The sequence below is a fragment of the Orcinus orca genome, chromosome 5 (genome assembly GCF_937001465.1).
Source record: "Orcinus orca chromosome 5, mOrcOrc1.1, whole genome shotgun sequence".
Classification (NCBI taxonomy): domain Eukaryota; kingdom Metazoa; phylum Chordata; class Mammalia; order Artiodactyla; family Delphinidae; genus Orcinus; species Orcinus orca.
This window is the reverse complement of record NC_064563.1, coordinates 78,001,838-78,015,943: the sequence shown is the minus strand read 5'-3', so window position 1 is coordinate 78,015,943 and position 14,106 is coordinate 78,001,838. Positions and strand designations below refer to the sequence as shown.

Sequence of the window (14,106 nt, the reverse complement as noted above, 5' to 3'; positions counted from 1 at the left end):
TCTAATAGGTCTACCTAACTGGAATACCAAAGTGATGAAATCTCATAATCATCACTGGCGAGTGTATTTACTTACAGTGCTACAAAGGCTAAAGCATGGCTACTACCAATTCTTAGGTATCTGACAAGCCGCACACAATTCCACTACTTTCTGTGGGTGTTCAATTCACAGGAAGTTTATTATGAACTGATAATTAAAAGATCTGAGCTTAAAAAGTGACTCTACCACACACAAGTCTTGAAAAGTTGGGTCTCACTGAACCAAGATGTAAAAAGAGGGGTTAAGCTGGATGATCTCTAAAGGCTCATTCAGCCTAATATACTGCATTCTAAGTAAATTCAATTCTCTATTCTAACTCCTCCTGGCTACTTCCTGTTGGAGCTATGAATGAAATAGTCAAAAGGTAGTCAGTGGGAGGTCAATATGAGTCTAGATTGATTTACCAATTTAATTGGTAGGTAGCTTTTCAAACCCTAAAAATTATAGTCATTACAAACTTCTTTGTAACACAGAACAATCTAAAAACCACAACTCAACCTTTATAGCTAAGAATAAACCATGTAAGACCTGTAATATTTTATTTGTTAAAAATGAACAGCTTCAGAATAAATCTAAATGCAACTTTTCCAAAAAATGCCAAAAAGTACAGTGTAAAGCATCTCCTTATTAAATATAAACTTTCATTTTGTGATGCACTGCATCAATGTTTTGGATACACCTTGATGCAAAGGGAAATTTAAGTTGCATCCTGTTAAAAAAACAAAAAAAAGCTTTAAGAACTGAAAAAGGATAATTATAACCACATTCCAAGAAGGGAAAATTTTCCTCCAAAAAAGCATATTCTTTTGTTTATATACAACATGTTAGCACTCAAGAATTTTAATTTGGCTGTAACAAAGGCAAGATTCTGTATTTAAAAAGAAAATGAATTACAGATGCATGAAGAGCAAAAGTTTAATATACCAAAGACACTTTGTTTGATACACTTAATATCAATATTTGGGGCAATTTTTAAGATTAAAAAAAGGCATTAATAATAGCTCTGTACAATAATATTTAAAATAACAAGAAAACGAAAACATCTTTATACCATATTTTCACAAACTGTTCTAAAGACAGCAAACTCGTGCTCAGTTGTTTTTCCTTTGCTTCAAAATAAGTTACCAGTAATTCTCAACCAGTCTAAAATGTATTGTTCATAGATCGAATCTAAGCATTCATACTTGCAAAAACGTTTTGCACTGAGTCCTCAGCCTATGGAGAGACCACAGTTTACTTTCAAATTGTATGACTGGCTTCCAATAATCCCTTATCAGTAGACTTACAAGCAAAATACCAGATATTAAGGATCAGATTTAATTCTTTGGTATAAGCAGGAAACTGTTATTGATAGCTTTCCGTGGCTAGCATAAACCAAGTAACCCAAGGAGCATGAGAGACAACAATGAAGTCTAGTACACACCGCAAAGCAGGCAGGAGCCATAACTTAATGTTTCGTGTTTTTTTAACAGGGAAAATCAACACTAATAATACACTGTTTGGAAACTAACACCTACTTAGAGGTTTCAACATTATAGCAAACCAAAAAGTTAAGCTTCAAAATGACCAAACTTGTAACGTGTAGTCTATTTTGCTGCGTTTTGGCATTATACCCTAACTTATAATTTACAACCATCTAAGGACGTTTAGCACTAGCTTGGCACAACGAACTAACTCCTCCTAACCCTCCAGAGTGTGGGGGGAAAACCCTCTTCTCACCCTAAATACCTGAACTTTATACAAGAAATCAGAAGCAAAGGTACAAAACAAGGTTATAATGTAACTCTATTATCATTTTGCACTTTTTACCTGGTGACATATACATTTTTATTTTTAGAGCTGTATACTGTTTAATTTAGCAAACTTAAAGTTTAACTTCTCTAAAAAGAAGTCTAGGGCTTTATGGCTAATTTTACTATCAAAATATTTAAGGGACTCAATCCATTTTAAAATTATAATTATTCTAAATATCATTTGAAGAATGCTTTGTGGACACTAGACTCAAGACTACACTAAATCCAAACAGTATACCTGTGACCTAGGTTTTAAAGTTTTTCTCCTCAGTTACCTGTCTTCCACCTGCTACTTCCTCTCATGCTTTCTTCATTTCCTAAACACAAATTATCAGATTTTTACACTAGACTTTCCTCAGAGGAGGCTCTCTATCAGATAACCTTGTAAACACGCATTTATAGCTTTCAAACACTAAAAACACTAACATTTTAAACTGAGCCTATGCCTAGAGTCACATTTCTTGTTAAAAGTTCAGCATTAAGGATTTACTTAATCCTTAATTTACTTAATCCTTAAACTCTGGAGGATTAACCTAACGTTTGAAAAATGAACCAAGTTCAGATATTCCCATAAACCTTAAACCCCCAAACTGGAATTCTAATAATTTTTTTATATCCCTAATGAAGAAAAGTCAATTGCACTTATTACATCAACACTATTAAAGAATAAGTGACAGCAACAAAGGGACCTACTTCAAATCCTGAAGACCAAGATTTACCATGGCAAAGTGTAAAACAATGGGCAAAGGTGATGAGATCCTAAATACCACTATCATAAAAATAATCAATTTCTATCTTTCCGCCTTCTTTCTGCTGCATGAGAAACCAAAGAAGTCAAATAGAGAATTGTTCTGTCTGGGCCAACCATGAAATCTTTAAGAACATATAGGTATAGTCCCTGTTTTTCTTTCAGGGCATTATTTATACATGTTAAAAAAAAACAACAACTTCAAAAATAAAAAATAAGAGTTATTTAGCCTTGTGAATATTTTGAAATAAAGTTTCTTGAATTTCTGTGATGCACTCTTCAAAGAATTCGATTTTTAAAAGAGTCATCACTCAAAAGTCCCTCTGACATGGGACCTATCCCACAGTTACAAAGCGGCTTCCTCCTTTGTTGAAAGTGAGAGTGGCTCTTTGTTCCTTCAGGATCCCAAATCGCTCATTTAAAGTCATCCCTGTCTAGAGAAAACGAAACAAAACAAAAATTAACAACTTGACTGTAAGCCACATTTGCTTTGGAACAATAATGTGATCATAATGGTGATTCATAGTAAAAACAGCTAACATTTCCTGAATATTTATATGTATGAACTCCTTTAATTCTAACAAACACCATATGAAATAGGTGAATTTAGTGAAGTTTAGAGAAGTTAGTTAAGTTGCCTACTTGCAGCTTTAGAATTGAAACTGACTCAGAAACCCTATCTCCTAACCATTATAATATTATGTACTATATAAAACACATACGCTGTAATGCTTACAAGTATATACCCAAAGATTTCTCTATCTGAATTATTTTTAGGGTCTGCAAACACTGCCACCAACTCTAGTGATGCCTCTGATAAAAGTTATTTAGATTTGTGAATATTTTGAAACAAATTTTCTTTAATTTCTGAGTTCATTACAAATACTTAAATCAAATTCAAATCAAAATCTGGTTTTGATTAATAGCAGAAAAAGCACCCCAATTATACTTCATTTCTGAAAGGAAAGTAACAAGTGACAAAATAAAAATCAGCAAAATAAATTTGGTCGAATTTCCTTCCATACAGAAATTCTTATCTTCAGTTCCAAAGATTCTTATGTCAATGACAAAATGCAACAAATAAAAATTCTCAGCAAATTACAAACAGAAGAGAACTTCCTCAATCTGATAAAAACAACCTACTGCTAACATCATGCTTAATGGTGAAAAACTTAATGCTTTCTCCTCAAGCCTGGGAACAAGGCAAGCAAACATGCTCTCAACACAGAACTGAAGGTCTTAGCCATTATAATAAAGAAGAAAAAGAAAAGGTTTAAAGACTGGAAAGAAACTCTAAAATCCTAAGTAATCTATAAAATTACTAAAAGTAGTAAGTGAATTTTAGCAAGATTACGAGATACAAGGTTAATACAAAAACTGTCAAAACCATGGTGAGATATACCACTTCACCTGCATCTGAATGTCTAAAATCAAATGATAGATAATAACAAATGTTGGCAAGGACATGGAAATATTTAGAACCCTCTTACATGCTGGTAGGAATGGTTCTGCAGCTACTTCTCCAGAAAACAATCTGGTACTTCCTCAAAGGTTAAACACAGAATTACAATATGAACTAGCAATCCACTCTTAGGTATTTACCAAGGAGAAATAAAAACATATACTCATATACAAACACACAAATGTATGTGAATGTACAGGTTTTTGTGTGAGCATATGTACATGAATGTTCAGAGGAGCATTATTCACAATAGACAAAGAATGGAAACAATCCAAATGTCCATCAACTGATAAATAAATAAAACACAGTATATCCATATGGTGGAATGTTATTCAGCAATAAAAAAAAAAAACAACTGATATTCATTATGGATAAACCATGAAAAAATCCCATCACAAAAGTTCACATATTATATGATCCCATTCACATGAAATGTCTGAAATAGGCAAATCTAGAGACAGTAAACAGATAGACCAGTGGTTTCCTGGGGTTGAGGAGCATTAGGATATCCTATTTAATTCATTATACAACATTTGTTTTGTTAATTAAAATGTTTTCAGTGAACAGCCCAGAGAAATACAGGGAAAAAAAATTTACCTGTTTTCCAACACTATTTATGTCAAATTGAAGGGGGACACCTTTAGGAACTTTCTTTACATCAGATTGCTCCCGTTTTGTCAAGAATGAGGGCACAGCAGTACGAGTTAATCGTGGTTTCTGAGTTCTACCAGAAAAAAATTAAAAAGAGACCAGTTTAACAATCAAAAGAAGAAAAATAAATCATTTGGTACATAAGACATCTTGACTTGTACACATGTTCAAATGTATGAAGGCTGTTTTATTTACATTCTCAAAAGAAAAAAAAAAACCAAAAACCTGGTTCTTTTTATTTTTTAAAGTATAGTTATTTACAATATTCTGTTAGTTTCAGGTATAGAGCATAGTGATTCAGTATTTGCAGATTATATTCCATTATAGGTTGTTACAAGATAATGGGTATAATTCCCTGTGCTACATAGTAAATCCTCATTGCTTATCTATTTTATATATAGTAATTTGTACATTAATCCCAAACACCTAATTTTTTCCTTGTCCCTTCTCTCTCCCCTTTTGAGTCTGTTTCTGCATTGTATATACATTCATTTGTATTATTTTTTTATAATAGATTCCACATATAAATGATATCATATAGTATTTGTCTTTCTCTGACTTATTTCAGAGCATAACATTCTCTAGGTCCATCCAGGTTGCTGCAAATAACAGCATTTCATTCTTTTTTATGGCTAACATTCCATTGTATACATATATACATACATACATACATGTATGTAGATATATATACACACATACATATATATATATATATATACACCACATCTTCTTTATCCATTCATGTCTTGACTACTGTAAATAGTGCTGTTATGAACATTGGGATGCACATATCTTTTTTTTTTTTTTTTTTTTTTGCACATATCTTTTTGATTTAGTGTTTTCGTTTTTTCCAGCTATCTACCCAGGAGTGGAACTGCTGGATATGGTAGTTCTATTTTTAGTTGTTTTTTTTTTTTAATTTACTTTATTTTTGGCTGCATCGGGTCTTACTTGCAACATGTGGGATCTTCACTGCGGCACATGGGATCTTTTGTTGCAGTGTTTGGGCTTCTCTCTCTAGTTGTGGTGCGTGGGCTCCAGAGTGGGTGAGCTTTCTAGTTGCGGCATGTGGGCTCTCTAGTTGTGGCTCACGTGCTCAGCAGTTGCAGTGTGCTCGGGCTTAGTTGCCCCACAGCATGTGGGATCTTAGTTCCCCGACCAGGGATCGAACCCACGTCCCCTGCATTGGAAGGCAGATTCTTAACCACTGGCCCACCAGGGAAGTCCCTATTTTTAGTTTTTAAGAAACCTCTATACTGTTTTCCACAGTGGATGCACCAATTTACATTCTCACCAACAATATCCCAACCGTTTCCTTTTCTCCACATCCTTCCCGACATTTGTTATTTGTAGACTTTTTGATGACAGCCATTCTGACAGGTGAAGTGATACCTCACTGTAGTTCTGATTTGCATCTAACAATTAGCACTGCTGATTAGCACTGCATCTTTTCATGTGCCTGCTAGCCATCTGTATACCTTCTTTGGAAAAATGTCTACTCAGGTCTTCTGCCCACCTTTTGACTGGTTTGTTTTCTTGGTATTGAGTTGTATGAACTGTTTGTATATTTTGAATATTAACCTGTTGTCAGTCACATCATTTGCAAATATTTTCTTGCATTCTGTAGGTTGTCTTTTGATTTTGTTGATGGCTTCCTTTGCTGTGCAAAAGCTTTTAAGTTAAACTAGGTCCCATTTGTTTATTTTTGTTCTTATTTATTTAGGCTTGGAAGACTGATCCAAGAAAATACTGCGATGATTTATGTCAGGGTGTTTTCCCTTTTTTCTCTTCTAGGAGTTTTATTGTTTCATGTCTTAAATTTAGGTCTTTAGACCATTATGTGTGTTTTTTTTTAAACATCTTTATTAGAGTATAATTGCTTTACAATGGTGTGTTAGTTTCTGCGTTATAACAAAGTGAATCAGCTATGCATATACATATATCCCCTTATGTCCTCCATCTTGCGTCTCCCTCCCAGCCTCCCTATCCCACCCCTCTAGGTGGACACAAAGCACAGAGCTGATCTCCCTGTGCTATGTGGCTGCTTCCCACTAGCCATCTATTTTACATTTGGTAGTATATATATATCAATGCCACTCTCTCACTTCATCCCAGCTTACCCTTCCCCCTCCCCATGTTCTCCAGTCCATTCTCTAGGTCTGCATCTTTATTCCTGCCCTGCCCCTAGGTTCTTCAGAACCACTTTTTTTTTTTTTTAAGATTCCATATATATGTGTTAGCATACGGTATTTGTTTTTCTCTTTCTGACTTACTTCACTCTGTATGACAGTCTCTAGGTCCAACCACCTCACTACAAATAACTCAATTTCGTTTCTTTTTATGGCTGAGTAATATTCCATTGTATGTATGTGCCACATCTTCTTTATCCATTCACCTGTCGATGGACATTTAGGTGGCTTCCATGTCCTGGCTATTGTAAATAGAGCTGCAATGAACATTGTGGCACATGACTCTTTTGGAATTATGGTTTTCTCAGGGTATATGCCCAGTAGTGGGATTGCTGGGTCATATGGTAGTTCTATTTTTAGTTTTTTAAGGAACCTCCATACTGTTCTCCATAGTGGCTATAACAATTTACATTCCCACCAATAGTGCAAGAGGGTTTCCTTTTCTCCACACCCTCTCCAGCATTTATTGTTTGTAGATTTTTTGATGATGGTCATTCTAACTGGTGTGAGGTGATACCTCATTGTAGTTTTGATTTGCATTTCTCTAATGATTAGTGATCTTGAGCATCCTTTCATGTGTTTGTTGGCAACTTGTGTATCTTCTTTGGAGAAATGTCTACTTAGGTCTTCTAGCCATTTTTGGATTGGGCTGTTTTTTTCATATTGAGCTGCATGAGCTGCTTGTATATTTTGGACATTAATCCTTTGTCAGTTGCTTCGTTTGCAAATACTTTCTCCCATTCTGAGGGTTGTCCTTCGGTCTTGTTTATGGTTTCATTTGCTGTGCAAAAGCTTTTAAGTTTAATTAGGTCCCATCTGTTTACTTTTGTTCTTATTTCTTTTGGCTTGGGAGACTGATCCAAGAAAATACTGCTATGATTTATGTCAGGGTGTTTCCCCTTTTTTCTCTTCTAGGATTTTTATTGTTTCATGTCTTACTTTAGGTCTTTAGACCATTATGAGTTTATTTTTGTATACGGTGTGAGGGAATGTTCTAATTTCATTGTTTTACATGTGGCTGTCCAGTTTTCCCAGCACCACTTGTTGAAAAGACTGTCTTTTCTCCATTGCACATTCTTACCTCCTTTCTCATAGATTAATGGACCATAGGTACATGGTTTTTATTTCTCTCTATTCTGATCCATTGATCTATGTGTCCTTTTTTGTGCCAATATCATGCTGTTTTGACTATTGTAGTATAGTCTGAAGTCTGGTAGGGTCATACCTCCAACTTTGTTCTTTTTTCCTCAGCAGGTGCTTTGGTAATTTGGGGTCTTTCGGGGTTCCATATAAATTTTAAGATTGTTTGTTTTAGTTCTGTGAAAAATGTCCTGGGTATTTTGATAGGGATTGCATTAAACCTGTAGATTGCTTTTGGTAATATGGTCATTTTAATAATATTAATTCTTCCAATCCAAGAGCATGGGATTATCTTTCCATTTCTTTGAATAATCTTCAATTTCCTTCATCAACGTTTTATAGTTTTCAGCATATAGGTCCTTCACCTCCTTGGTTAAGTTTATTCCTAGGTATTTTTTAAATGTAATTTTAAATGGGATTTTTTTTTTCTTTAACTTTCTCTTTCTGCTTTTCATTATAGTGTATAGAAACACAACAGATTTCTGAATATTGATCTTGTATCCCGCAACCTTGCTGAATTCAAAAAAATACTTGGTTCTTGACTGACTAATCTAGAGACTAAAATTTATAAATCGCTCACAGAATACCTCTGTAAGTAGAACTACAAACTTTTCAACAATTTGGAAGGATTGGTGATTTCCAAGTCTTGATCTTCTACTAAAATAAAGCAACCTCTAAAATCGTAGAGAATCATCCTAGGTTTTCATTTCAATCATTAAAATGGCTAGATAGTTAAAAACAAAACTCCATAAACCTAGAAAGTTGAAAAAAAATTTTATTATTTTATTTTATTTTTACAATATGTTCATCACATCTCACAGAACTGATTTCATAACCTACTAATGGGTCACACACATAATGTGAAAAATATCAACACAGAGATATTTTCCTCTGCTGTGTTAGAAGCCTGAGTACGTCTGCAAGAATTTCCAAGAAACTAGCCAATCTGCTAGACTACTGGCTGATACAGGACTTTAAATTTTAAGTATAGAGCTTAGATTTTCATTCCTGATACTTTTTGATGTGAAAAATTTAAGAGTGCCAGTTATGGTCTGGTCTATGGCTAGGTCAACTATCAGGCTGAATTTGATGATATGGTTTTAGAACTTTCTTGAAATGCATCCTTGACCTCCGGCCCTGTGCTTTAAGTCTCACATCTTGCCTGTCAAATCGGGGTTCAGTTCACCCCCTATCCCTAGGCAACATCACTTCCGGCTTCAACCTAGAAAGTTTATAATGCAATACATATAATGGAATGGTTAACTAAATTAAGGTCATCTAGATAAAAGAATACATTATGAAGCCTTTAAAAAGAAGGTAGATCTGTATGTAATGAAAAGTAAAGAAGTCCAAAGCATACTGGGGGGAGGGGGAGAAGGGAGCAAGTATGCATGGTATTATCTCATTTATGATTATACACAAGAAATAGATGCACATAGTATGTTATATGGGCACCAATTTTTAAATAAATATATGAAATTGTTAAAAGTGGTTCCTTTGGGGCTGTAGAACCAGGAATCAGGGAGCTTTTACTTTTAACTTTTTTTGTTATTTTTGATTTTTTTGTTTGTTGTTTTTGGGGGCCATGCTGTGCAGCTTGAGGGATCTTAGTTCTCCACCTGACCAAGGATTGAACCTGGGCCTCAGCAGTGAAAGCGCCTGCCGAGCCCTAACCTCTGGACCACTAGGGAATCCCCTACCTTTAATTTTATATTATACTATTTCCACTTTATACCACAAGTATTACTTTTACCCTTGTCTCAGTTTATCCTAACATGACCATCATACTCTGAAGAAAAGTCAAATATTTCTCTATTATCTTATATAGAGAAGTTATAATTTTTGCAAAATCTAAAAAAGACTTACACTGGGCACTGCACTGCTCCTGGATTATCAATGGATACAGTCAAAATTCCTCCATTTGTGGTGGAAGTCCGCCACCTAGTTTCAAAAAACCAAAAATTTCATTAAAATGACAGTTTATGAATCCTATAGTGTATTCCACATTAAAACATACATTTTAAAGTAGCCATTACTTTTTCTTAGTTTTTTAGGATATACAGACACCTGGGCCCCACCATGATATAATTAATCAGCATCCTGGGTGTAAGAACTAGACACCTGAATTTATTAAATATTTTTCAGTGTAACAAATATATGCACATAAAAAAATCAAATAATACAGAAAGGCTTCTAATAAGAAACAACAGTCCTTTACCCCACTATTCTCCCTTTCTGCTCCCCAGAGGCAGCACTTTTAACCTTTCCTGTTTTTCCTGCTTGCTAGTTAGTTACTTCCAGTTCACTAAACAAAATGCATATGTAATACTATCTTGCTATGGTAAGGATTCAGCTCATTACACTATCTTCTAGTTTCTCTTCCTACCTCTAAACGTTTTGATGGCTATATCACTATTTTACTTCCATTATAACTTTAAATATACTAAAATCTCTTTTTTTAGTAGTGTCTCTTGACATTATCCCCTACCCACTTTGTATAAATGGACAGTAGCATCTCTAATTCCTTCCCTCCACCTCTTCACCCATTTTGTACCTCTCACTTTTTATCAGCTTTACTTTTATATTTATGTTGGTCAAAATCTGACATTTATATCACACTGTTACCAAATTAAGTATTTTGTGCTTTTTTCTACAGATTGATTCTTAAAGTTCAAAACAAATAAGCTGCATTTACATTATTACAATTATGTAAATACTGTTTATTGCAGAAGCAAATAGGTCATGATCATTATTTCCTTTCTTTTGGTTTCCAATGCCTGACTCCTGTGCAAAAGAATATTGCCAGCGTCAAGTTCAAATAGTTGCCTTTCTGACACGCCAATTGCTCAAAATCATGCCCATTATAGATGGCATCATATCTGGACAATGATCATGTTTTATATGCTCTGTTTTCACAGAAGTAGCCATAATTTTAAATGATTTAATTTTAAAACCTGATCATATTGATGGAGTGTTACAACTCACACTTGGGGAGTGCAATTCTAACAGACAAAAATACATTCTTGAAAAAAACCTTCACGGGGTAAGGAGGAAAAAACAATATGTGAAAAGAAAATATCCTATTGTTTTTAAAAATCTATAAATTTTCTAAAAGCGCTACTGGATTTTATTCTATTTATTCCCTGAATTGGTTCATTTGTATGAAAGTAGTTATAAAAAAATAAAGAGCTGTTTCATTAAAAAGGAATAAACAGGCAAGAAAAAAATTAAAATACAGAGTAATGTATTTGGTGCTAAAACTTACAACACTGACATGTGAAAATGAAAAAGGTTTTTGGGGAAAAAACAAAAACAACATAGGATTTATTTATTTCAGGCTCAATGGTTAATTCACTTTGGGTCTCATTTAATTTCTTTTCGACTGGGGTACAAAGTAATTTGGGTCACTACTATTCTGGGAGTTTTGAAATGACATCTTGAAAAACAAATTGAAACTTACTGACGAGTTCTCTTTGCTACTACATCGTCTAGCAGTTGTTCTGAGTTCAACTGGGCCTGAACCTGAAGGGAAAAAAAAAGCAGTAGATCCCATAGAAAGCAGAGGATCCCATAGAAAGCAGAGGATTTGAATCCAAAGAGCTACCCTGCTCTATAACTTTATAACCCAGTGTGGTGTGTGAATGCAGGAGAGGGGCATGTGCCTATTCTAACAACACCTCTTTGTTCAGGTTCCTGTATCAGAACAAGTAGTAAAAAGTTTATTCCTAAATAACATGTTAAATTCTTATAAGACACTGCCACTGAGGACAACAAAAGAGAAAATAGAAAAAAAAAAAGGAATTAATCTAATGTCATGTTCTCCATATTCTAAACCCAAACCCTACCTCAATCATGGGTCATGTCTATGATTGAGGATTACTAAAGGTGGATGTTCAGGATCCTTTGTTTGGGTAAAAAGAAAACACTACCAAGGGTTTTTTATACCTTCAGGCCTCTCCTGAAAAGAAAAGTTGCCTGACGAGTGTCTTTCTGATGACTTAATTTATTTCCACTCCTGGTAAAATTGGCTGGAATGTTATTTCTGCAACAAAAACACGTACACCATGAATAGTGTGGGCCACTTAACAACTTTCAAACATCTTGAAAAGATAAACAAAAATATTTAAATTCATAGGATGAAAATCTGAGGTACACTAAACACAAAGACTCTGAATTATACCCTTGTTTACATGAAGCTATTGAGATCTGATTTACAAATACCTCCCTCTGTAGCAGACTACATAACAATGTGGTTAATTCTGACCTAATTTTTCTTACAAATATTCAACTGTCTAATATTCTGACATATAAGGTCTCTTCTGAAGACACTGAAATAACATTTTTAATGCTACTTTCTAAATTTGGTAAAGGACATAAATGTACAGATTTATGAACAGGATTAGTACAAAGAAAAGCACACCTAGGCACATCATGGTCAAACCGCTGAAAACAAAAAATGAAGAGAAAATCTTGAAATATAACATCTTTTCCAATTTTCTCTCCTTCACTCAGAAACCTTCATATATTAATATAAATCACACAGAAACTTACACTATTCCACTGTTTGCTCTCTCCTGCTTAGAACATTGTAATCTTAATTATATGTTTGACTTGACTTTCACCAATTCCTTTCTAGTTTCTATAGAAAGTTGGTAAAACATGAGAAAACAAATTTTCATTTCTGTCTACTTATTTATTTTTATAAATAAATGTTTAACAGGTCACCTAATCTTACCTCCAAACTTATAGAAGCTCAAATGCAAAATTTCCCTGCCAGCCCAATTAACATGGGCTCATTAATGGTTCATGTAATTGACAAGCTCTTATTTGAGAAGTTTCCCTTTTCCAAAAAAGTACTCCGAAATGATTCCCAAAAGAAAAAGAGATGACAGTTGAATAAAGCTGCAATTGTAGCCATTCCACTTATACAAAAACTTCATTTCAGGGTTTTTTGCTTTGAATTATCTTCTATAAAAGATGAATAAAAGGCATTTGAAACTGAAATAATAAGAAAACTTTGCAGCCTGTCAACTACTTTATCCTTACAGAGAACAGAATACCATAACGATAGGCCACAATTTTTAAGTTTTGTTATACTTTTTTTTTTTTAATTTATTTATTTGGTTGTGCCAGGTCTTAGTTGGGCAGGTGGGGTCCTTAGTTGTGGCATGCAAACTCTGAGTTGCGGCATGCATATGGGATCTAGTTCCCTGACCAGGGATCAAACCCGGGTCCCATGCATTGACAGCATGGAGTCTTAACCACTAAGCCACCAGGGAAGCCCTGTTATATCTTTTTTAAATTAATAGAAAAATAATTTCAGCTTACGAAGCATTCATGCAAAATTCTTTCAGGTTTGCTTTTCCCACAAATAACATACACTGCTTTATTAAGAGCCACTGAGACTATATAACAAATTCAGCTTTCAGAATTCTCAATTTTGAATAATTCTGGAAGAGGTGTTTTTACCAAAACGATCACCTTTTGCAATTTTACTCTATATGTCAAGAAAGAGAAAGACACAGAGTTATGCTTTTTTAAAACGTTTATAATCAGTTACATTCATCAATAACACTGGTTCCAAGAGATAATGAAGCTATTACTGAATACTTCCATATTGGATTTTCAAACAGACATCCCAAATATCTGTCTTGAAAATGACTAGATACCTACAAACATCACTGCAAATTCATTTCTTTGAACTCTCAGGGCAAGAAGTCCATCTTTATTTATGATGTATAACATAACACTGTCTTATATTTGAGTACTTACTTTCTATTTAACTGGTTAGGTCTCTTGAGAGCTGCAACTGGTTTTCTCTGTACTTCATTTTGTCTCAGAAGGTTTGCCTTCCTTTTTAACGCTGGAAAATATCGCTCTATATTCTTTCAGAAAGCAAGAAACTATGTTAATTAGATTGCTTTTTGCTCTATACCCTACTACAATAAACATTTCTGAGGCAGAATGGACAGGGACTGACCACTGCTTAGATGTACAGGTTGTGCTAAAACAACTTGAATATTTCCTGTCTAAGTGACGAAAAAGATAACTACATTACACTTAAAATACTTGCAACAAAAGAAG

The 14,106-nt window shown here is 34.2% G+C and overlaps 1 protein-coding gene across 2 annotated transcripts in view; it reads right to left on the bottom strand.

The window, feature by feature from the left end:
• Positions 1 to 938: 938 nt before the first annotated feature.
• Positions 939 to 14,106, bottom strand: part of FYTTD1 (forty-two-three domain containing 1) — a 32,377-nt gene continuing 19,209 nt past the window's right edge. The window contains exons 4-9 of one of the 2 annotated variants that reach the window (XM_004278801.3): positions 13,795 to 13,907; positions 11,968 to 12,064; positions 11,483 to 11,544; positions 9,889 to 9,963; positions 4,640 to 4,766; positions 939 to 3,014 (exon numbers count right to left, since the gene is read on the bottom strand). In XM_004278801.3, coding sequence (XP_004278849.1) covers positions 2,916 to 3,014; positions 4,640 to 4,766; positions 9,889 to 9,963; positions 11,483 to 11,544; positions 11,968 to 12,064; positions 13,795 to 13,907 — 573 coding nt within the window. In that variant the 3' untranslated portion in view covers positions 939 to 2,915. The remainder of the gene's footprint in view (positions 3,015 to 4,639; positions 4,767 to 9,888; positions 9,964 to 11,482; positions 11,545 to 11,967; positions 12,065 to 13,794; positions 13,908 to 14,106) is intronic. The other variant, XM_033403833.2, reaches the window with a different exon arrangement.